The sequence below is a fragment of the Patella vulgata genome, chromosome 2 (genome assembly GCF_932274485.2).
Source record: "Patella vulgata chromosome 2, xgPatVulg1.2, whole genome shotgun sequence".
Taxonomy (NCBI): domain Eukaryota; kingdom Metazoa; phylum Mollusca; class Gastropoda; family Patellidae; genus Patella; species Patella vulgata.
This window is the reverse complement of record NC_065880.2, coordinates 38,850,761-38,874,902: the sequence shown is the minus strand read 5'-3', so window position 1 is coordinate 38,874,902 and position 24,142 is coordinate 38,850,761. Positions and strand designations below refer to the sequence as shown.

Below are 24,142 nucleotides of genomic sequence, written 5' to 3'. Positions count from 1 at the left end.
TGAATATAATAAGAAAAATGTAATATATTAAAGCCACTTTATTCAGACCTATAGATTTGGAGCAATATACTAGGTAGAGGGGAGAACAAAAAAATATCCCATATACTGTTATACAACAGATTATAGGTAATTAAAAACAAACACTTGTAAAACACAGTCACTCTAATTTATGCATATTTTATCCCTGAAATAACTTGTGTATCACTCAAGATCACATCAGTTCATCAGTATTAGTAATAATTACATTAACTACTTCCCATTAATAACAAAGAAAAATGTAATTTTCATCAATAACAGACAGAAGAAATGTGTAATTCTTGTCAATAACAGACAGATAAAGTTTTCAGAACTCAAAATGTTGTTTCGTTAAAATAGGGAGTTTTTACCAATAACAATAATAAACTATAAATTTTCCTTAATCTATATAGAGTTTTCTTCATCGACTTTATATAACTTTTCAAGTATCAACCAAGTAAAATTTCTTAAACTATGAAGTTTTTACTACCAACTGTATAATTGTCATATGAAACTAAGTAATTTTCATTTTTTATGGTATGCACAATAAACTAAGTTATAATTTTCATTTATAAACTATGGAGTATATTATATATGTACATGTGAATCTGTTAAGTAGTTGTGTGCAGAGTATATGAAAAGTATATTGTATATAAAAGCGCTAAAAATAATATAATACATCTAGATAGATATAGATAAAGTATGTGGCTAAATATCTATAATTCATATATAAATCCTAACATAATAATATATTTGTAGTTAACTCCTATTATTAACATTTATAAAGATAATAAATAGGGAAATAAATTCTGGAGATATTAAATATACTTAATATTTCCACTAAATTAGGCAGTTATTTCATGGCACTATTCTTGTAAAATATTCATATTTTGACACTATTCTTGATATGTTTTATGAAAATTCTTGACACATAGCTTTTTACTTTTTTGTACAACCAGAGACTAATAATTTTTAACCTATTAATAATGATCATGTAAAATGTGGCTATAAAGAGTTTGTCATTTAAGAAGAGACTGTGTCGATAAACTCATGCTGTTATTCTATATAAATAAACCAATCTGTCTTCCTAAAATAAAGTCATAACAACTACATATAACAAAAAAACTTAGGAGCAGACGAGGGCATCCTAATGGTATATAGAATTATATATATACATACAATAATTATGCCCAAGCAACACACAGTAATAAACACTATTTACAGTTATAACATTCTCTTGTTCTAAAATATATTATCTTTTTCCCCCAAACTTTATGCACAGATATTTATTAAAATAGATCGAAATTTATTGCTTATATAACCTTATATACAATATCGTATAACGAGTTAATATTATGACACCAACACCGAATATCATCATTTCATATATAAATATATATAGAAAATTACTCAAATATTTGGTTTCACGAAAAATAGATAGAAATTGTATTGATAAAAATATAAAATAACGAAATATTGCATATTTGATACACAGAAACCACAAGATAACACAGATATTGTTAACTCTATAGCATTAAGCCAGATATTTTGTTTACTACAAGTCCAATATTTATTTTATATATATATTTCAGATATTTATATACAAATCAGATATTTTTTTTTATATAAGTTGCATAAAATCCACTCCAGCATTCAGTCTCTATGTTTGTATCACACCTTCAGAACAATTGTTAAGTTAAATCTAGCTAGCTAGTCAATTATCGAGCATGTTTCTTACAAAATGGTTTACCAGATTTACAATAGAAGGGTTGACCTTCCAAACTCACTTGACAAGTCTGAAATAGAAAATATTCAAATTTTACCCACAGTTTGAACATGAAATGTTTAAAACAAAAATGCCAAAATTGTGAATGCTAGAACTCCCTTTTCATTTCCTTACTCAATGGTTTAACTTCGAACAAGGTCATATGAAATCTTTTTTTTTCTTTCTTTTTTTGGTGTTATGCTATGAATTATCATTCTACATAAATTACAAGCCATCATCCTAAGATGGTGTCCTACAACATCTTAAATAAAATGTTTAGTTTCCATTTGATGTTTGGTTTCTAGTTCCGGCATTAGGGAGGGAGGCACAGGGGGCAAAGGCTCTGGGCATTCATTTCAGGGGGAGATTCATTCCAAGAGTTGAGCCCTATACTTGTGTCTTGGTGTATACAATCAAGGAATTGACCATGGGCATCATCAAACCACAGCAGGCCACAATCTAGTATTAATATCTACAGTTATTTTTCTCTAAAAAGTAAAATATTATCAAATAAAATAAGCAGAGATAGGAGAACAAACTTACTGCACAATAGAAACATTCCGAATGGAAGTTTTTATTCATAGCTTCAACCCATCTGTCACCAGGTTCAATAGGAAATTCACATCCAGTGCACATAGTCTGGAACATGGCACCCCAATCTAAAATAACATAAAAATAGAATTAATATTATCATCAATTAAACTATAATTTGAATTCATTTTTAGCCCACCACTTTATAATCGGAATAAAACTGGCACTGCATAAAAGTTGTTATTCCCGTCAGAGTGGCTCGAATGGAGGGAGCGATTTTCCCGGTATCGCCTTGCAACAAAGCTTCACGAAGAAGATGGAAATGTGCAGGTTAGCGCAATGATTTATGCTATGGGTCCCGAGGCGGAGCACGTGGTAAAAAGTTTTACGTTTAGAAACGATGCTGAAAAGAAAGATTATGACGTTGTGCTACAGAAATTTAATGATCATTTTATTCCAAAAAGAAATGTAATCTTTGAAAGGTCACGATTCCACCAATGTGTCCAAAATTCGGAAGAATCGGTTGAAGCGTTTGTTCGTAAACTTTATGATTTGGCTGAACATTGTGATTTTGGTGTCGGAAAAGACGAATGCATACGTGACAGAATTGTAATAGGCGTATTAGATAAGACTGTTTCACAGAAATTGCAAATGACCCACAATTTAACGTTAGAATCAGCTATTTGTTTAGCAAGGCACAGTGAACTAATTAAAAGCCAAAATAATTCCAAAAGTGAAGAGAGTACCGGTAGTGGCAGTAGTATGAATAACTTTGGTAGCATGAAACGAGAAATAGATGCAATAGCACGAAGATCCGAGAGACATGGAGCATATCATCGACGTTCAAATGAAAATTTTAGAGGTATAGTAACAATAATTCAAGGCAATTTCAGAATTCAAGACAGCGATATTATTATCATAATTATAATCCAAACAGAGAATACCGTGAAAACAAAAGAAATTGTACACGATGTAGCCGTAAACACCGATTCGATGAATATTGCCCAGCTAGTTATTCCGAGTGTAGGAAATGTCATCAAGTAGGACATTTTGCAGTGTGTTGTAAGATAAAGTCTATAAGGGAGATAACTCGGACAGTAAAAGACGAACAAAATTGTAGTACCCTCCCTTTAATCAGTAATATTGAATATTTTCACGACGATGAAGCAACCCACAGTTGTTCCCCTTTAGTGATTCCTGATAAAAATCAACCTGATTTTTTTCTTGGTTCACTGACATCCACAGATTGTTTACAAGATACAGAACCTGTGTGGAATATTTCATTGAGAGTTGAAGACACCTTACTTCAGTTTAAAATTGATTCTGGAGCCGATGCGACTGTAATATCTGAATTAACATTTAATATGTTGCATTCGCGTCCTATTTTATACAAGTCGGATGTTAATTTTGGAAGTCCAGGTGGAAGGTTAGATTGCCTAGGATATTTTATAACACCCATAGTTCACAACCTCAAAACTGTTAAAATTATGATTTACGTTGTTAGAGGTAATTTTGTTCATAATCTGCTTAGCCGCACAGCAGCAGTTTATATGGGACTTATAAGTAGAAACGATAGCTGTCGTAAGGTTGACAGTGTTGAAATTGATACAGAACTTTTTGCAGATATAGGTCTCTTAAAGGGTGATCCAGTAAAAATATTACTAAAAGATGATGTCATTCCATATTCTGTCCATGCAGCTAGACGAATACCAATTCCGTTATTACCTAAAGTTGAATTAGAATTAAAAAAGAATGATTGATCAAGATATCATGGAAAAAGTCACAGAGCCTTCCGACTGGTGTGCTCCAGTGGTTCCGGAATTAAAACAAAATGGTCGTGTTCGTTTATGTGTCGATTTACGTCAATTGAATAAAGGTGTTAAAGCGAAAGATATGTCTTACCCGCGTTAGAAGATATTTTGCATAAAATGTCAGGAAGTCAATACTTTTCACGCCTAGATGCATCCAGCGGATTTTATCAGATACCACTTGATACAGAGAGCTCTAAATTAACCACATTTATTACACCTAATGGATGATACAGATTTAAACGGTTACCATTTGGGATTACCAGTGCACCGGAAATATTTATGAGAAAAATGTCTGAATTACTAACAGGTTTGGACGGAGTAGCAGTGTACATGGACGATATATTTATATTCGGAGTAACGCTTGAAGAACATGATCGCTACCTTTCAGCAGTCATAGAACGCATTAAAGAGTCAGGACTTAAACTAAACAGAAATAAGTGTACCCTACGTCAAACCTCAATTGATTTGTTAGGCCACGTTGTCAGCTCAGGTGGTATTAGCCCACATCCTGATAAGGTACAAGCTATCCAGGAATTACGGGTACCTACAACAGTAACAGAATTGAAACGTGTCTTGGGCATGATTAATTATTTAGGCCGATATTTACCGAACTTGTCTCATGTATTACAACCACTTAACAAATTTCTAAAGAAAGATATTGTTTAGACTTGGGGTTCATCTCAAGAAAACTCTTTTAGAACAGTCAAAGAACTGATAAGTAGCGCTCCTGTATTGTCATTATTTGATGTTAGTAAACCTACAATGATTAGTGCAGATGCTAGTCAATATGGGATTGGAGGTGTCTTAATGCAGCAATATAATTCTGATTGGAAGCCAGTCGCTTACTGTTCTCGTACTTTAACAGATACTGAAAAACGATACGCTCAAATTGAAAAGGAGTGCCTAGCTTCAATATGGTCGAGCGAGAAATTTTCTAGATATATTTGCGGACTTGATTCGTATAAATTATTAACTGATCATAAGCCTTTGGTGCTTCTAATTAACCGTAAAGACATTGATCAGGTTCCTATTAGTTGTCAACGTTTATTGATGAGATTAATGCGTTTTAATCCAACAGCTGAATTCGTTCCAGGGAAGACCTTGTTGGTAGCGGATACTTTAAGTCGTAGTCCCTTAAATAATGCAGAGGACAACAGTACAGAACAGGAAATTCACATGTTTGTTGATTCGATAACTTCTTTGTGGCCGACATCAGATAAATTACTTACTAAGATTTGCAGAATTACCGAAGAAGATCCTACGTTAAAGACTGTTCTTTACTACGTTCAACAGGGATGGCCTGAATACAGTAGAGATGTTTCAGAAAATGTTAAACCCTATTTTGCTGTTCTAGAACGTTTGAGCAGTGTTAATCGTGTACTTACTTATGGTTACAGGGTTATTATTCCGTCACACCTAAGAGATGATATTTTAAACCGCATCCATGAAGGACATTTAGGTGTCACAAAATGCAGAGAACGCGCACGTTTGTCCGTGTGGTGGCCGAAGATTTCGACAGAAATCAGTAATAAAGTGTCTTCATGTTTATATTGTTTGAAACAACGACCTACACAAAACAAAGAACCTTTGATTTCTAGTACATTACCCGATCGACCTTGGCAAAGAATAGCTTCAGATCTTTGTACTTTTAAGAATAAACAATATTTAATAATAAGATGTGATCGCTAGATTTGGAATCCCAGAGCAGTTAATTTCGGACAATGGTCCACAATATGTGTCGCATGAATTCAACAGCTTTTGTAATCGTTATGGTATAAAACATATTACGACCAGTCCACACTATCCACAAGCAAATGGGGAAGCCGAGAGAGCTGTCCAAACAGCTAAGACCATTCTTAACCAGCCCGATCCACACATCGCTCTTCTGAATTATCGAGCAACCCCAATAGAAGCTACTAAATGCAGTCCAGCTCAACTAGTAATGGGACGTCAATTACGTACAACGTTACCTACTTTACCCATAAACTTAGAACCACAATGGCCTGATTTAGAAAAGGTGAGGGGGAAAGATGAATTATATAAAAATCATTCAGAATCTAACTTTAATCGGTTTCATGGAGTTAAAGAGTTATCTGAATTAAAACCAGGTGATAAAGTCTTTATTAAACTTGACAATGATAAAAAATGGCTAATTCCAGGAATAATTGTAGATAAAGCTACAGAACCCAGATCTTACATTGTAAAAACAAAGCGTGGAATTTATCGTCGTAATAGGCGTCACCTTAATATACCCATGGATGATGACGACGATGATTATCTAGATATGGATATGCCAGTTGAGAACATAATGCGTCCAAATCTGCCAGTTGATAACAACCATATACCCGAACTACTACAACCACTTAGAACTCGATATGGTCGTATTATACGGAAACCGTCCAGATACAGATAAACTGTACACGTATTAAACAGTTAAATTGGGCTTAAAAGTATTGAGCTGTATTTTCATTTTATTTAAGAAACATACTATGACAGTATGCATTGACTTACTTTTATTTTAAAAAGAGGGAGATGTTCTGATGTGTAATAATATCAATCGTTATATATTCATATTTGCCGCGTTTGTTAATGTGCATGTTTAATTAGTAATAAAAGAAATTAAATGGCCGCCATTGTTTAGTCATACCACGACACTCACCTTTCTCACAATAGGGTTTACCCTCCTCAATATGGAACTGAGTACCTCCGATTGATTGATGACATTTAGTACATAAGAAACATTGTGGATGCCATTGTTGTTGGATTGCATTTACACATTCCTGTAAAATAAAATGGTTGTCAATGATTTATTTTAAAAGCAAATTCATTTTAAAGGGATGCTACCATGAAACAAATTGATACAATTCTTTAAAAAAAAAAGGTAGCCCTGGTTCATGTTTTACATATACATGTATAGTAATTACTTATTGATATAGATAAGATGGAGATGAGAGTACTGAAATCCCACATATTTGAATTGCCACCCTGATCAGTGGTCAGTTCTTTGTAGGTAAATACATCAACCTGTTGCTATTGATATTTTCCAACCAGTTCAGAAAACCAACAAATTTATCTCATACTTAAAGATAGGTTGCCAGGCAACAAAACATACGCCCACAGCAGCTAAATCGCCCGAGCGCTCGTCAAGGGTTGTCGCATATTTATTCCTTTGTAGGTAATTGGGGGGCCTTTACAAGACAAATTCCATACAGATCAGATTATAAATTTTGTCGTTTGAGGGTTTACAAGGTTCTACAAACTAAAACAAGGGTCTCAACTCTGGAAGTAATCTACAGAAATTTGACAGGCTTTTTCGTTTTACTAATTTAATTAATGCATATAAATTTCATACAGATCACATGATCACTTTTGTCATTCAAACGTTCACAATCGCCATAACTCTAGAAATTATTGACGGAAATTGCTGAAATTCAATAGACCTGTTTCACAAATTTAAATGATGCATATAAATTTCATACATATCGGATGATAACTATCATCAATCGAGCATTAATAAGGTTTAACAAAGTGAAACAAGGGCAATAATTCTAGAAGTAATTATTGTAAATTGCTGAAATTCAATAGGCTTTTTCGTTTCACTAATTTAAATCATGCATATAAATTTCACAACGATCGAGTGGGTGATAACTTTTTGCGTTATAGTGTTTACAAGGATCAGTAAAGTGAAACAAGGGCCATAACTCTAGATGTAATAAATGGAAATTGCTGAAATTCAATAGGATTCTCCGTTTCACTAATCTAAATAATGCATGTAAATTTCAGAACGATCGGTTGAAAACTTTTGGAGTTAGAGCGTTCACAAGGTTCAATAAAGTGAAACAAGGGCCATAACTCTAGACGTAATAAACGGAAATTGCTGAAATTCAATAGGATTCTCCATTTCACTAATCTAAATAATGCATGTAAATTTCAGAACGATCGGATGAAAACTGTTGGAGTAAGAGCGTTCACAAGGTTCAAAAAAGTGAAACAAGGGCCATAACTCTAGACGTAATAAATGGAAATTGCTGAAATTCAATATGATTCTTCGTCTCACTAATTTAAATAATGCATACAATTTTCAGAAACATCGAAAGATAACTTTTGACGTTGGAGCGTTCACAAGGATCAATAAAGTAAAACAAGGGCCATAACTCTAGACGTAATAAACGGAAATTGCTGAAATTCAATAGGCTTCTTCGTTTCAGTAATCTACATAATGCATATAAATTTCAGAAAGATCGGATGATAACTTTTGACGTTAGAGCGTTCACAAGGATCAATAAAGTGAAACAAGGGCCATAACTCTAGACGTAATAAACGGGAATTGCTGAAATTCAATAGGCTTCTTCGTTTCAGCAATCTAAATAATGCATATAAATTTCAGAAAGATCGGATGATAACTTTTGACTTGAGAGCGTTCACAAGGATCAATAAAGTGAAACAAGGGCCATAACTCTAGACGTAATAAACGGAAATTGCCAAAATTCAATAGGCTTCTTCGTTTCAGTAATCTAAATAATGCATATCAATTTCAGAAAGATCGGATGATAACTTTTGGAGTTAGAGCGTTCACAAGGTTCAATTAAGTGAAACAAGGACCATAACTCTAGACGTAAGAAACAGAAATTGTTGAAATTCAATAGGCTTCTTCGTTTCACTAACTTAAATATTACATATACATTTCACAAAGATCGTATGTTAACTTTTGGCATTAGAGCGTTCACAAGGTTCAACAAAGTGAAACAAGGGCCATAACTCTAGACGTAATAAACGGAAATTATTGAAATTCAATAGGCTTCTTCATCTCACTAATGTAAACAACATATATCAATTTTAAAACAATTGGATGATAACTTTTGGCGTTAGAGCGTTCACAAGAAATTGTGGACGACGGACCGACGGACAGACGGGGGCGACGGCAATTTACGTCCACATTTCAATGTGGGCGTATAAAAATTAAAACAAAATCTCAAAACACTAGACAGTTGCCCATAATATCCTGTTGAACCAATGTATATCTGATTTCAAAGCCAAAAAAGTGATAAAAAGTGATTCATACCCCAACAATAGCTTGAGTACATTTATGGCACTTGGGAGCAAAATGTTGGGCATAGTCTTGTTCACAGTACAAAAATCCACCTTCCTCTACAAAACCAATATCAATTAATTTTCTACCACATCTAGGATTGGCACAATTAAAATGTTCTGGACACCAACTTTTACCCATGGCCAATACAAATGGACCTCTGAAAATGAAATAAATTAGATTGATGAATTTAGGTATTTAAATGGTTTTACAATACCAGGAAATGCATAATCAAGGACTTATTGGGACAAAAATATGGTTCCAGGCATCTCTTTTATTTTAATAACTCGCTCCTATTAATATCAGTGGGAGAAAACAGTAGATCCAAAATGTTAGATTGATGACCTACAACATTTTTAATGGTGGGGATAAACTCATAATGGCAGACCTATGACCTGGAGCACAACACTTTACAACAATTTGCCAAGGCATTCGCTCACAAACCTGGAGGTAGTTTCGATATCAGTTTTGTCCGAGACACACCCGCCCATTTCATTCATTCCAATTAGCCATAATATCTTCAAATTTACAGGGTAATGTTTGCGTAACTGGCAATGAAATTTAGACTTAATATTATACGGATAATTTGAAAATGGAATTGGTAATTCTAGATGCCAAATATTAACTTTACCTGATGGTATTACCACAAGAGGCACAAAGAGCCGTTTTAGGGATCATTCCACTCCCTTGATTCTGCATGGAGGCATCACCTATTCTTCCTCGTATAGCACCAACTCCTGATGGCTTAGGGGGTGGTACTCTAGGTGCTAGAGCACGAGGTGCTGATGGAGCCATGGGTGGGGCTGCACTAGGAGTCCAGGTTTTAGCTACAGGAGCAGATGGTACTGGTGCAGGTTTTGGTGTCCATGTTGGTGCTGCAGGAGCTAAAAAAAACAATAAAACAATTTTCCTCAATTAAAACAAAGTGGACAAAATTAAGATATTTTCACCTAAAATATTCAGATTGTTTGGTTTAGTTGTGATTAGTGGTTTCAGGTTCACCATAAGCAAAAATAAGGGAAATTGCCTAAAACTTTGTCTTAACGTTATGTATGTTTTGTATTATTTTCAATTTCATTTTTTTTATCCATTTGCATGTATTATTTTCACCTTCATATTTGTGTTCTATCTTAACCAATAAAGAATTGTTGCCAGGCAATTAAACATGCGCCCATAGGAGCTAAGTAATCTAAGCCGTCCATAAAAGTTGTCACATTTATATTCTTAAAAGACACTATACCCAAAGAATGAAGTACGGTAATTAAACTTTTTTTAGTATTACTGCTAGTCATTATAATGTAAATTGTAAACAATATGTTTGGTAAAGATTTTGTATACTAACCTGGTGGGGTATAGGGTACTGGAGCCGCAGGACTGAAATATCAAAATTAAACAAATAAATATAACACAATATATAAAACACATTCCTCTGGTCAGATAAACATGTTATATACAATGAATGATCTGCTTTCCAAAAAAAAAGGCGAAAGACCAATATAGTTTTTGAATGTTGATAATAACTAGCACCAATTCTCAAAAATAGTGTTAACTACATGTCACAGCTATATATTCATATATAGGCCATTATAATATATTATAAGCATAATATATATCTGCTTCTCTGACATCCACATGTAAATAAATACACAATAAATAATTTCAAACATCTTTCTATTGTATTAGTACACTTTCTTACTTCATGTCCAGTCTATAGTGATATCATATAAACACATTACAGACTGTAGTTACTACTGGAACATCACCATGACATTTATCTCAATGATGTCATGTCATTGTTATAATGCCCTGCATGAAATCAACAACTGATAGTTTAATTTCATTATTTTCACTAATTTGATAATCATTGTCTAAATATGATTATAAATCCTATTTTTATTTGCATGTCATGCATGATTGTCTGTGTATTTAGATGATAGCTGAACAATGAAATAAGAAACATGTACTAAAAACATTTCGGAAAAGAAGCTTGAAAATAACTTATTGTGCAAATATTTTTGTTGTTCTTCATTCAATATAAAAAAAAACTTATTATCTGATAAAATAATAATCATAATTTATTTATTATGCATGCTGTGAACATGTGCTGTGGTAGAACACTCCAAAAGTATGTCATGCTGGTTCTAATAAATTCTATATCAGGGAGTCTTTAGAAAATGCAACAATAAAAAGTTGAGGGGGGAAACCCAAAAGAACCATAAACTTTGAAACATCAAAGAAAAAAACATCCCAAAATTTACCGTAAGAAAAAATTAGTGCCCAGGGTCAAGTTGTAATTTCTGGACGCACCACAGTTAAATCACAGAAACCCAATATTTTAAATGTTCATTCTTCACTTAAATGGAAAACTTTGACAACATGGAATAGAGTAACTGGAACTTATAATAATAGTGTGGTGTACACTCTATAATTACCCATTTTTCGTTTCTCCTAATTGCTGTTGTAAAAATTTAAAAGATCGAGAATGTGTGGGTTGCGTTTCTTTCGGGGCATCTTGTTCATGTATCAGTTTATATGTTTCCGATGGCTGATATGTTTTTACCTCACTTTTACCGTTTTCTTTTGGTGCTGGATTTGGGAGATCTTCACTGCAAGACAAAACATGCCAACATGCTATTTTAAACAAAACAAGCTACACACACAATAAACCTACATGCTAGTTTTAATTTTGCCCGAGTCTGTTTCCTAGAAATAACAGGGATATACATGTATAATTTATGATGTAATCTGGAGGAAATGTTTTAAAACTGGCTTAAATTTCCACTTATTATCTAGATATCTTGGTAATAACTAAGTTTAAATAGATAAATAATGCAGGAGAACGACACTACACACAAACAAAACCGATAAGATAAACCTGTGGACAAGACACACTACATAACCTACAATATTTTTTTTTTATGAATGGATATTTGAGGAGTTTGTGCATTTTCAATGTCAACATAAGACTTTCATTTCAAGTTTCTTTCTTTTCTAGGGAACAAGACTCTTCTAAACTATTATTATCATGTCAACTACACCTGTTTAATATTTTAAATGGAAAATATGAACCAAACTATTCATAAAATAATAATTGATGTCTGCTGTAAGTCTGAATATAATTTGTCTCAACAGGAATTTTCGATGTCAAAATTATGATGGATGATTTTTAATCTATAGAAATGTACAAGTCCTGTTGTGCTGTTAATTGTCAGTAGATAAAGAAATTTGAAACTTGAGGCTTAACATAATATAGGCAGTTTATATATAATATATAATAAGCTTACATTTTCTTAAATCATAGCAAAATATAACAGATTATACTGCTTGATTATCATATAACTTTTTTTTTGCTAAAATTAATTACATTTTTTATCGGACCTATTATTACATATTTATAAGGTCATGCAAGTTAAAATTATCTAAACATGCAAAATGTTTAATTTACAAATACCATTATTAATTGAAATCATCCTCAATGAAAGGCTAGCAAATAAGGAAATTGGATCTTTTTATTAGAATGTAGAATGATATCATTGACTGATTGTTAAGTTAGTTTGGATAATGGAGAGAGGTAGGGAAACAATAAGGGGTATAACAACTATTCAAATACTGTAAGATTTTTTTTAATATTAAAGAAAATTTTAGTATAAATGGGGATCAAATAATAATTGTAAAATCTGAACCATCTTTTTAAATACATTTTTCTTAAACATATAAATAAAATAAAAGAGACAGTTTTGACGATGGGATATAAATGTGATAGGATGGGGTGAAGGTGTGGGGGAAGGGGAGTAAGGTATTGATCCAACCATTACTCTGTAACCATTATTTAAGAGTTGAAATTAAAACCCTAAGTTCCTGCTAAGATTTTAAAAGTGATATCTGCATTCTAGTGCTTTCATAAAATATATAATAGACAAATTTATCTATGAAATAGCACACCACTGCACCAAATTTCAAAAACAAAAAAATGGAAAGAAAATTTGGAAACAAAACGAAGGAAAAAAAACTGTGTTCACACTGAAGATATTTCTAGCATGAAATATAGAGTAGAGTGGAGTACCTCTGCCAAGGTGGAATAGGTTCAGAATCTACTGAAAATAAATAAGTTATATATACAATACTGTTAAATATCATTACCTATATCTAATATATAAACAATATATCATAACAACTATATACATATATGTAAACATAATGGTTTATTGTTAAGCAAGCCAACCAAAATATGTTTCCACCATCCTGTTATAATATCTTGTTTATAATATACATGATTATAACATGTTATACTCTATTGTTAAAATTTATTTAATCAAACATCTAGCACAAACTATTAGCTCACAAAATGTAAGATAACATTTTTACTAAATAAAAATAGCTTATTTTTTCAAAACATTATCACTATAAGCAAACTATTTCTCTTTGTCTAAAGTTCTGAATGTATTTTCACTATGATTATCTTACACATGAGCTAAAGTTAATAGCGGAACTCAAATCTGTGCTAAAACGATGATCGAATAATACTTAAACAATAAAATTTAACAATTTCATTAATAAATTGAACAAGTATACTGTACCCTTCATCAGGACTAACTAAAAATTTTGATTGTCCTTTAAATGTTGTCGCAACATTTTTATCAGAATATAGTCCTATTGGTGTGTTATATTTCTGTGAAACTATGGCTTTCACTGTGCCTGGTTTTTCACCAGGTCCGACAGGCTGAGCGATATAAGTTTGGGGTTTTGGAGCTGGAGGGGCTGCAGGTGGTGCAGGACTGGATTTAAAGGCTGATGGTGGTTCTGAAATGGTCGCATGCAATAAAATGATGATCAATGACTGAAAACATGTGAAAAGGAAAATTTACTATACTATATTCTATATTCTCTAGTAGTAAATTAATCATAATTTATTTTTTAACAATATCATATTCAAATTAACATGGACTCCTGCCTTTAGGAAATCCAATTATTGATATATCTGGGTAGGGCATTTTATGATGGATTTCATAAACTTCTTTACCAAGAATTTGAAACTTTATGTGAAAATTTGCGACAAAGTTAACAGTGTTTGCTAAACTCCTTAAAATTTTTAAACAATTTTTGCTAAACTCGTTAAAATTTTTAAACATCTTATAAATCTCAGCAGTGTGTAGTAAAATCACATCAATTAGAAACTTAAATTTGAAAGCCTCTGAATCCTACACTTGGTCATATACAGATTCGTTTTATAACAGAACTGACACACATTCTAGGACCAACTAAATGAGAAGCAATTTTTCTTTTTCAGTGCATTTGTCTCACAGTGATGATTTTTCATAATGATATTATATAAACAATTTGCAAGTGAAATTAAAGTATTATTCACTATACTTAAAAGGCAGAGGGTACAGGAAGGAAAAAGGTTGGAAAATTATCAAGTGTTATTCATATAATAAATTTCAATGGCCGGGAAACATTATGGTTCAGTTGAAAGACTTCCATATTGAAACTATGTGATTAGTAATGACCGTAAAAGCTATTACTATTTGATAATGGTCTAGCAATCCATAGTACATTATAATTAGTATTGATAATGTGCATAATAAAACTTATAAATCTACATAAATTCTGTATATATGTATCCATAAATTGTATCTATTGTTCTTCTACCAAACAGCACAATAATAGTATGGCTTAAATATCAATATGGATATAAATATATATTCCTCATTAGAGATTGTAAACTTTGAACCTGTCTTAAACCATCAAGACACCTATTCCAGGTATTTTATCTTGGGCTCAGTTTTTTTTCCTCCATATTTGCAGTATATTTTCTGATTAGAGACTGCATTATATGGCATACTGTCAAGGGTGTTCTATCCGAAAATGAAGATTTTGGGTTTAAGACGCATCCTTCTTCAAATCAAAGAAAGATAGGTTGCCAGTCAGATAATAATTTGGGAGTAAGGACAATATATGACCACATGTCAATGTAGGCATATAGATATCATATAGTATTTAAACATTTAAAATATAGTACATTACCTTGACCTGAATCCATCATATTTTGAAGATAACGGAAAGATGATGATTGATGTGACGATGGCTGGGGTGGCTCGTTCATAGCTGAATATTTTTGAGCAGCACCTGAATAATCTGGTTCCCTGAAAACAATAACTTACCATTTAAACTAATTCGCTTTAACTTTTATTTTGTGTTAGCCGTATAACGTTTATTTTGTGCATGTTCAGTCAATATGGTATTAATGCTAATGATAACACCCAATAAACCCGGACATTAAACCCCATTTCTCTCTCTCTCACATTAGACAATGTCCACAAGACAATATCTAGTATATAGTAGACATGTAAATGTACAAAAAAACAACATATTATACACCGTATCACCATACAATAAATGCCAAACAGAAATAGGTGTATTAATCCCAAACTATTAGATAAGCACAACCTGTCTTGTGAATGAGTTTGATACCTACAAAATATTATTCATATATTGAAGAAGATGTTCTATTTAAAAAAAAATCCAAAAGGCTTATGTCCCCTTCTCAATCCCAACACAAATAGATGACGCTCATTAATTATTTGCACATTAAATTTATATAAATCATCAAAATGCTTCTTATTATTGAACTTAGTCAAGGTACTGATGCAATGTAACTATACACCACATTTAACCACTCTCATTAAATTAAAACTGTTGTTATTGTCTTCCAAAGCATCTACAAATAAAATTCTCAGCACTGAACTCACTTAAGCAGTGCTGGATTTACATATATTTTTGACACATTTATAAGCCTTTCTTACAAGCACTGTATTCTTAAACATCAGACCTCTTCTTTGACTTTGCTCAATTGTTTTTAAAACACTTTCATCTTCATCTAGTCTCAACTCGTGAAGGTGGGAGAATTTGGAGGAGCTTCTCTTCATCCAAATCAGGCACTGCACTCAAGCCATTTACCTAATGAACATTCCACCTCAATTATAGAAACAGAGACACTTTGTTCCAAAAGGCTTGACTGAAAGACAGATGAATGGACAAACCTATTTCATTAGCCCTCTGTATATCATTGGGGTGGGTGGGGGGAGGGGAGTTAGAACAAACATTATATGTAAACTTACATGGACATATTTTTAGTTCTATTTGCGAGGTTATCCACATTTGATCCACCATAAGCTGGAGCACTGGGTGCCCCAAAAGGCTTTGCAGATGCATTAAAATTCTGGAAAGAAAAATTAAATAAATCAATAGTGTAAATCACATAAAAGAAATAAAATGATAAACTACATGAAAGAAAAATTATTAATTTATTTGAAATGATAATGTTAAAAAGGTTGCCCAAATTTAGATTTGTCATTAATTCCATAATGTACAGTAGTATAAAGGAAAGGTTGATACATTTAGGTAGGGTTAGTACAAAATTGGTTAATTTATGAAAGTCGAGATTTGGACTAAAGTGTGTCAGTATTTGTAAGTGGGAGACGACCGCTACATGTGTATGTATCTCTCTTTTGTGGATCGGGGTGAGAGAATTGTCTGTTATCCGTTGGCTATGTGTCTTTGTTGAGTAAGTAGCTCTTATCAATAAGATCGACCCTGGACCAGTCCTAACAGCCTTTCTTATCGCTTATGTTATATGAAATGATCTTACTCAGCCGAACATAAGACACACATTTTTATTTCAGTTTTAAAACATAATGCTTTCTGATTAGTGTTGATTTGTTTCACTGACAAAGCCTGGATTCACATTAGTGTAAAGTGTTTCTGAAAAGTGATGGATTATGTTTCTAAAGGGAGTATTTGATCAAATTCCACCAATTTCAAATTAACTTTATAAAAAATCCAAGCTGAGATATAATTAAGGGTGAATTGACAAATGAGGTATTATTTATATTCAATTATTGAAAGATGTTAGAGAGTTTAATCAGTGAGGTGATTTGATAATGAAATGAAAGAAAAACTTGGAAATGAATCATTGATTATCAATCCATGCTAATTTGTTTGATGTCAGTGATTTTTTAAAATTCAAATTTGTATCACCTCTATTTGAATTTCATTATCCTTCAAAGAGCACATGAAATGGCCAAACAAAATTTCATGTACTTATAGCCAGTGGTTACTGGCAAGTTCAAACTAATTTGATTAAAATTATTTGAGCCATCTTCACACAAAGTCCCAAATACATGTAGAGACCTCCCGTAATCTATGTTTTGTATATCATAAACTTTAATGGGAATAACTTCTGTTAATCTCACAAATTTGTTTAGCACCTTAGTGGTGAGGAGATTAAGATTGTTGATTGGGTAATCAAGCTTTGTTTCTTGATCATCAAAGTCGCTGCCTCAGCTGTCATCACAAGACCGATTTAAAATAAGGTTTAACGTTGAAAAAGATCACAAGGGTTTTAAAACAAGCTTTATGAATTGAATTCTCAAGCCATATTTAATTCACTCTATATTAACTTTTCATTAACATGTTAAAAAGGCCAGATAATGGACTTTATCGAATAATTTCGATTGAATTTAAATAAGCAAAGGTTTAAAAATCAAAAAGATGTTGGTGTAAGTAGATGACAAGAAAGTCAAAGGTATCTGCCGCTTTAGGATTATTTTCTTTGAAAGATTTTCACAATGAAAAAAGGAATGAATGTTTGTGTTATTTTAAACAGTAACTGATATGATGTCGATAATAGACGATAACGATTGAATAACACTGAATTCTTATGAATTGCAATAGGATTCCTTCTGATGTTCCTATGAACAACCCATCTTCATTAGCCCACTCTGAGCAGAACAGTTCCTATGAACAATCTGAGAAAGTTTTAAAGAATTCCTCTATGAACTATTTTCTGTATCCAATTCACAAGCTTTAATTAAGATGTCAGTGATGATGATACCTGTCATCAATATATGTGGGCTTATAAGGGAAACTTATGAAGAATGAACTAATATAAACAGCATGAAAAGATAGCAAAATCATTATTACTATATTCATCTAGGACACACAAAGATGACAGTGTCAAATCAATAGAAGACAATGTAAACTTTCAATCGTCTTTGCATCAAAAGCCTTATTAATATGAAAACCAGTACATGTATACATACATCGTATGTATACCCAGGTGTACTGACCAATGACTACAATAGACTGAGATGAAGGTAAAAAAAAACCACCTTGTATACTGGCAAAAATACAATGGTGGCTCATGTTCTCTAGAAGCATGTGCCTTTCATCACTCACGCCTTATTTTATATTCTAGTTGAAGCTGACAGAACGTAGTAGGTAAATCAAATATATCTAATCTAGTGGAGAGATAGATAGTTTGACATAGTTAGTTGTATACCTAGTACAGGTGCTAGCTACATCATTATCATTCTTTTGGTTAAAGTTTATCTTGGATACATGTTTGTCGAATGTTTAGTTTTTATTGTTAATTTTAGCTCAAGTTACACGACTTCTTGTTAATTTGGTACAAATTGCTTGTAAGCGATTAGCTTTGTAACCACGGTAAGATTATATTGTAACCCTGGTAGGCCTATATCATAACCAAGTTTCTGATCCATTACCCAAGATGGTGATACATCATTACAGTATGTTCAAGTATAAATTTAATGCATATTCGTATTAAATATAATGTGAATAATTCCCCCACCTTTTGTGCCAAAATTGAAACAAAAAATGAGTAAAAAAACCCCACAAATTTAATAACATTTCAAAAACTAGTACTGACATGACAATGTGACTTGGTGACCTTGAATAAAGAGTTTAAATCTTTGAACTTATTGAAGTTAATTTACGACTTTCTTTTTCCAGAAATTTATATTACAATGTTCAACAAATATCCATTCACTTAATTTGATATTTGTTTATTTGGTGCAATGTCTATTTTCTGTCTTGCCCGCAGGTTTATCTTGTAGATTTTTGTTTTACGTGTAGTGTGGTCCTCCTGCACTTACTATTAAGTATTAATGATATAAATTGAAATTATTATAAACTGCATGAAGAAACCAGAATAACCAATGTAAGTATCTTTGATACTGGAATAGAGTACCATAAAGTTTTGCTACCATTATTTATTTCATTGCTGGAATACATCCAAATTCCTTTCTGCTGATTTAACAACATCTATTTCTGTCTTTTAAAATTTATTTTAAAACATTTACAATTTTATCAAATTGCATAAGGATGGTAACCAAACATTAGCTCGAGATTTGGCAAATTAATTGTGGGTTGGATTGTTGCAAGATTATAATCATGTAAGCATAATTATGTTTTTTGGCACCAGTACAAGTCAAATAATGACTAATTAAATAATGCAAAACAAAATACTTCAAAACATACATAAATAATAGTTTCGTCAAAGGTATACATACTCTTGACAATTTTAGAAAACAAAAAAAGTAAACAGAAAAGTTTTTGATGATGTGTCTTTCATAATAATGGTGATATCAGTATAGTAAATGAATAAACAGATGTGAAATAATTACCGTAAATTGGTACATCCCGTTTGATTAGTTATCCATTTATCAAAATATTAGAACAAGAAAAATGAGATGAGTGGAAGTTACAAGGCGACTCTCTAACCTTGAGAGTCTTACGGCAGTACTGACAGAATGTATGACTAAATCTTCAACTACCATCTAGGCGTCTGCTACTGTAAACCATATTATATCATGGTATTTGTTGTCGATGGCAACATTACATGGTACAGAGTTGTTTAAACTTATTAACATCTGGCTGATAGCTTATTTAGAAATGTTCATAATACCAGAACTATCTTATGTCATTTTTCCGTATGTACGTCAAATTGAAATTCAATATTTATTAATTCTTACAGTTTATACTTATATATTTTACAGTAAGTATATATAATGGTTGTCAGGTGTAATATTTCTATCAGTGAAAGGGCATATCCTTTTATAGTTTGGTCAGAATGGTGGTGGAGCATACACGAGATGATGTATCTTATAAACTTATTAGAATAAGTAATTTGTATCTAACTATTATCATACATATGAATTTCATCATCTAATTATCTACACTAATTAACTAAGTGTGTCTTAATTACTTTTATCATAAGTTTATATACTGTCCATGTTGCTTACACCTGTCATGACGTCAATCAGGCAGAGAATCCCAAGAAAATATAAATTACCGGTACTCAACATTTTGGGAGACAGTTTGTAAATTAATGTATCTATTTGATTGGTATGTAAAACAGCTGGATTAAGGCATGGATGAATGCTTAATCAAACTCAATCTGATTAAAATACAGATCCTATTTCGTTTCGTTTTTTTTATAGTACAAATATTTGTTTTACTTGTCTTCACTACACTAGGATCTGGAAGAGTTGTTATATTACTGGCGTTCTGGTTGAAGTGAGGGATCAGCCAATGAAACTGTCTGTTACGGCGTGCGATGAACGGAACTGTGGATAAACCACTAGAAACGTCAACGCTGATTGAATAATCAATGTCTGACGTCATAGGGTCAAAAGCCGCTTGTATGACCCCTGAAAAGACCTTCCAGTACCACCAGTCAGATCTTCATGTAATGTAGGCCATCGAAAAATATTAAATATAGATCTGTATTTTAATCAGTTCGAATCCAAGTAGAAGTACATATTCGACGGCAAAAAGAAAGACTGTAGTGTATACCAGAAATGCCAAGTGGGATGTGGATACAAACTTCCTAAAATCATAACTGTCCCTCTGGAGGCCTCACAGTGGCTGTAGCCCTGGGGCTTACAAAATAGCAATACAAACCCTGCCAATTAGATTTTGACAATCATCTTACATGAATTAATATTACATCCTAGTTTTAGACACATTTTTTTCTTAGGCCAAGCACTTGTTAACAAAACTCTTCCACAGAGTGCTATATTGTAAATTTTCATAACTTAGCTAAATTTAGGAGTGTTGTACTCATTCAACCAATTTTCTATTCTAAAGAAACCAGAAGAATTTGGCTTTTGGCACCATCTCCTAATGAACTCTTCAGAAATTGCTATGACATATCTCTATCACTTGCTTCTAATAAACTTTGGCAATAGAAATATTGCTACAAAATTTAAGAATATCACTTACTGAATTAGAAGATGGTTGACTAACACCACCACCTACTGGAGGAGCTTTTGGTACGGAATTAAAACTACTTGTCTGAGGAGTGGAAAATTTATCATAAGCTGGAGTACTGCCACCTCTGAAAAAGATAAAAGAAATTGTTGCAATATTGACTGATGCATTAAAATTGTTTGGGCAGTAACCCATTGCAGTTTATCATTTGTTTGATCAAAGATCGAGGACCAATTCCTGTAGATAATTTCTAAAAAGACATCAAATGCACTCAGAAATACCATATTCTCATCAGATAATTATATGCTCACAAAGCTGACGAGTGAATGTAAATTTTTTACTTCACTGTGTTCATTTATTTGTCAATCTGATTAAAATACAGATCTATATTTCGTTTCGTTTTTTTATACTTTCGATGGCCTACACTACATGAAGATCTGACAAGTTATAGCGATAGGTCACGTCAGGGGTCAAAAGACAGACTTATGACCCTATTACGTCAGACATTTGATTAACCAATCAGCATTGATGTTACTAGTGGATTACCCACAGTTCCGTGAAAAACACGCCTAAAGCTCGCCGTAACAGACTGATTCATTGGCTTATCCCTGACACCATTCAGAACACGAGTTAAATAACAAGTCTTCCAGATCCAAGTGTAGTAAAGACAAGTAAAACGAAATTTTGAACTATAAAAACGAAAAAAAAAAAGGATCTGTGTTTTAATCAGATTGTTTATTTGTCTGATTTACAAATCACTCAGAGTCCAATATGAGTACCAATAAAGAAATTGAGCATTGTAAAACAGACATTTATATTTCAAGTATATTTGGGCCTATTATTATTATTATTATTATTATTATTATATCATTTCCTCTCAATTTCAAGTACCTAACACTCCAGTCGGAAACACTTCTGTTTTTGATCAAATAAAATATGAGAGGCCATCAACCTACAAATCTGACATATGAGAAGACATGTTTCTTTTTACAACATAATATAAGGGTTGTTTTTATAGATATTAATAATAGCCAGTATATGAGATAAAGCTTTAAAGTCAACGATTCTGATTGTATGTTTTTTTGGATAATATCTAATTTATCTAATAAATATCTTAATCAATGCTAATATGTACTTAAATTGATTATTTGACATAAATATCAATGGTAGATAATCTCCTGCATGGATTCAATTGGATGAAAAAGAGGCAACTCGGGCTACTTTTAAGAAAAATAATCTTCTTCAGGCACATTTAAGTAAGATTTCCTGCATCACGTCTGCATTCAGTTAAAAATTTATAAGGTGGCCTACAGTTGATTTTAACACAGCATATTGCACATTAATTCTAACACAACTATGTATCCCTGGACACAGTTTTCAGTGTATAAGTCTCATGTTGTGACACATAGTGTCTTACACATTTTAAAGATCGTCTAACAAACTGGTAAAAGCAATACACAATATAACATAAAACCTTTCTTAAAGATACATTATGGGAGATAAGATAAAGAGATGGCAGTTCTCGCTATAATAGTTAAAAACTAGATAGTGTAAAGGTAATTTGCTGAAAATTTCAGTCAAATTGATCCACTATGAGCCGAGAAAGAAGCGGGGGAAATTCTTGCATAGTCTCGGTCATCATTACTAAAATCATTAAATATAAACAGCATAGTCTTGATTATCCACTTTTTCTGATTTAATTATCAACAGCCGTTAGCGGCATATAGGAATCTAATCCAGCCAACATCGAAGGCTAGCCTTGACATCGAGAGCTTATTATGGTCTGGATAAGTTAATTAATGTCTAATTGATAATTTAGATAACATTTCAGGCCCAAAGAAAGACTTGTAATAAGCAGATTTTGCTCTTGCATAATGCATGTTTAATAATTACATATTAAATAAGGATTAGTGAAAAAAAAAATAAACATACTGTCATACAATTCATTGGTCAATTATTATTTTTTAAAATTTGTTTTAAGTGATTTCATAGAATTTATTTTTAACATTTCTATATCAATCTTGTTTTAACCCAATTAATATAATTACAACATTTACAAACATTTTTTATATCTGTAATTCTAAAACAATCAAGTTATTTATTAATACTATTGTTTATTCAAAAATATGAATCTAAATTTACTACGATTCAATCTTATTATTCTCAACATGTTAATAATATTCTATAAGTTCTAATACAATTATTAATAATCATGCAGCCTAATTTCTTTAATGCATTTTATAATTAATATCCCCATTTTTTATTAATATCTCAATTACAATATCTATATCAGACAATTTTATCTATCAACATGCTCAAGGCTGCCTAACATACTCACCCAAAACTGGAATTCAATTGCTTTGCACGAATTCTTGAAGAAAATCACCAAATATAATTAGAATACTATTTCTAAATTTGATATAATGGGGATATGATTTGCATATCAACTTCCAATAAGACATTTCAAATGTAATGTGTTTGTGTATTTCTGCAAATCTATTATTGATAAAGAAATTTCACACAACTTGGAAAAGATCAGGTTTTTGTCAGCTACAGCCTGTTTTGGTGAATATAGCTGCTTGATTTGATATAGCAGGTTTATATTTATCAACCTCTATAATTACAAGAGAACTTGGAATAGTAGCAGACATGAAGTGCCTGTAGACATGTATATGTTGAGGTTAATGTCAATATGATTTTATTTAACACTTTATATATTATTTACATGATATATGTACTGTAGGGTAAATGGTGGTCAGAAATAGCCACACAATTCATTTAATCAAATCCATGTTACTTCTCTTCAGGTGGACAAAAATACCTTGATATATTTAACTGTATTTATTGTGAAGAGTAAAT

General features: G+C 32.1%; 1 protein-coding gene across 8 annotated transcripts in view; it reads right to left on the bottom strand.

The window, feature by feature from the left end:
* Window positions 1-20: 20 nt before the first annotated feature.
* The window catches only part of LOC126811788 (LIM domain-binding protein 3), a 37,436-nt gene continuing 13,314 nt past the window's right edge, over window positions 21-24,142 (bottom strand). Inside the window, exons 3-14 of one of the 8 annotated variants that reach the window (XM_050537695.2) lie at window positions 23,622-23,654; window positions 21,296-21,410; window positions 16,330-16,430; window positions 15,236-15,354; window positions 13,275-13,305; window positions 11,644-11,817; window positions 10,554-10,585; window positions 9,843-10,095; window positions 9,185-9,371; window positions 6,782-6,902; window positions 2,324-2,439; window positions 21-1,811 (exon numbers count right to left, since the gene is read on the bottom strand). In XM_050537695.2, coding sequence (XP_050393652.1) covers window positions 1,734-1,811; window positions 2,324-2,439; window positions 6,782-6,902; window positions 9,185-9,371; window positions 9,843-10,095; window positions 10,554-10,585; window positions 11,644-11,817; window positions 13,275-13,305; window positions 15,236-15,354; window positions 16,330-16,430; window positions 21,296-21,410; window positions 23,622-23,654 — 1,360 coding nt within the window. In that variant the 3' untranslated portion in view covers window positions 21-1,733. Of the gene's footprint in view, window positions 1,812-2,323; window positions 2,440-6,781; window positions 6,903-9,184; window positions 9,372-9,842; window positions 10,096-10,553; window positions 10,586-11,643; window positions 11,818-13,274; window positions 13,306-13,788; window positions 14,012-15,235; window positions 15,355-16,329; window positions 16,431-19,695; window positions 19,842-21,295; window positions 21,411-23,621; window positions 23,655-24,142 lie in introns of those variants that run through there. The other 7 variants (XM_050537696.2, XM_050537692.2, XM_050537697.2 and 4 more) reach the window with 7 other exon arrangements.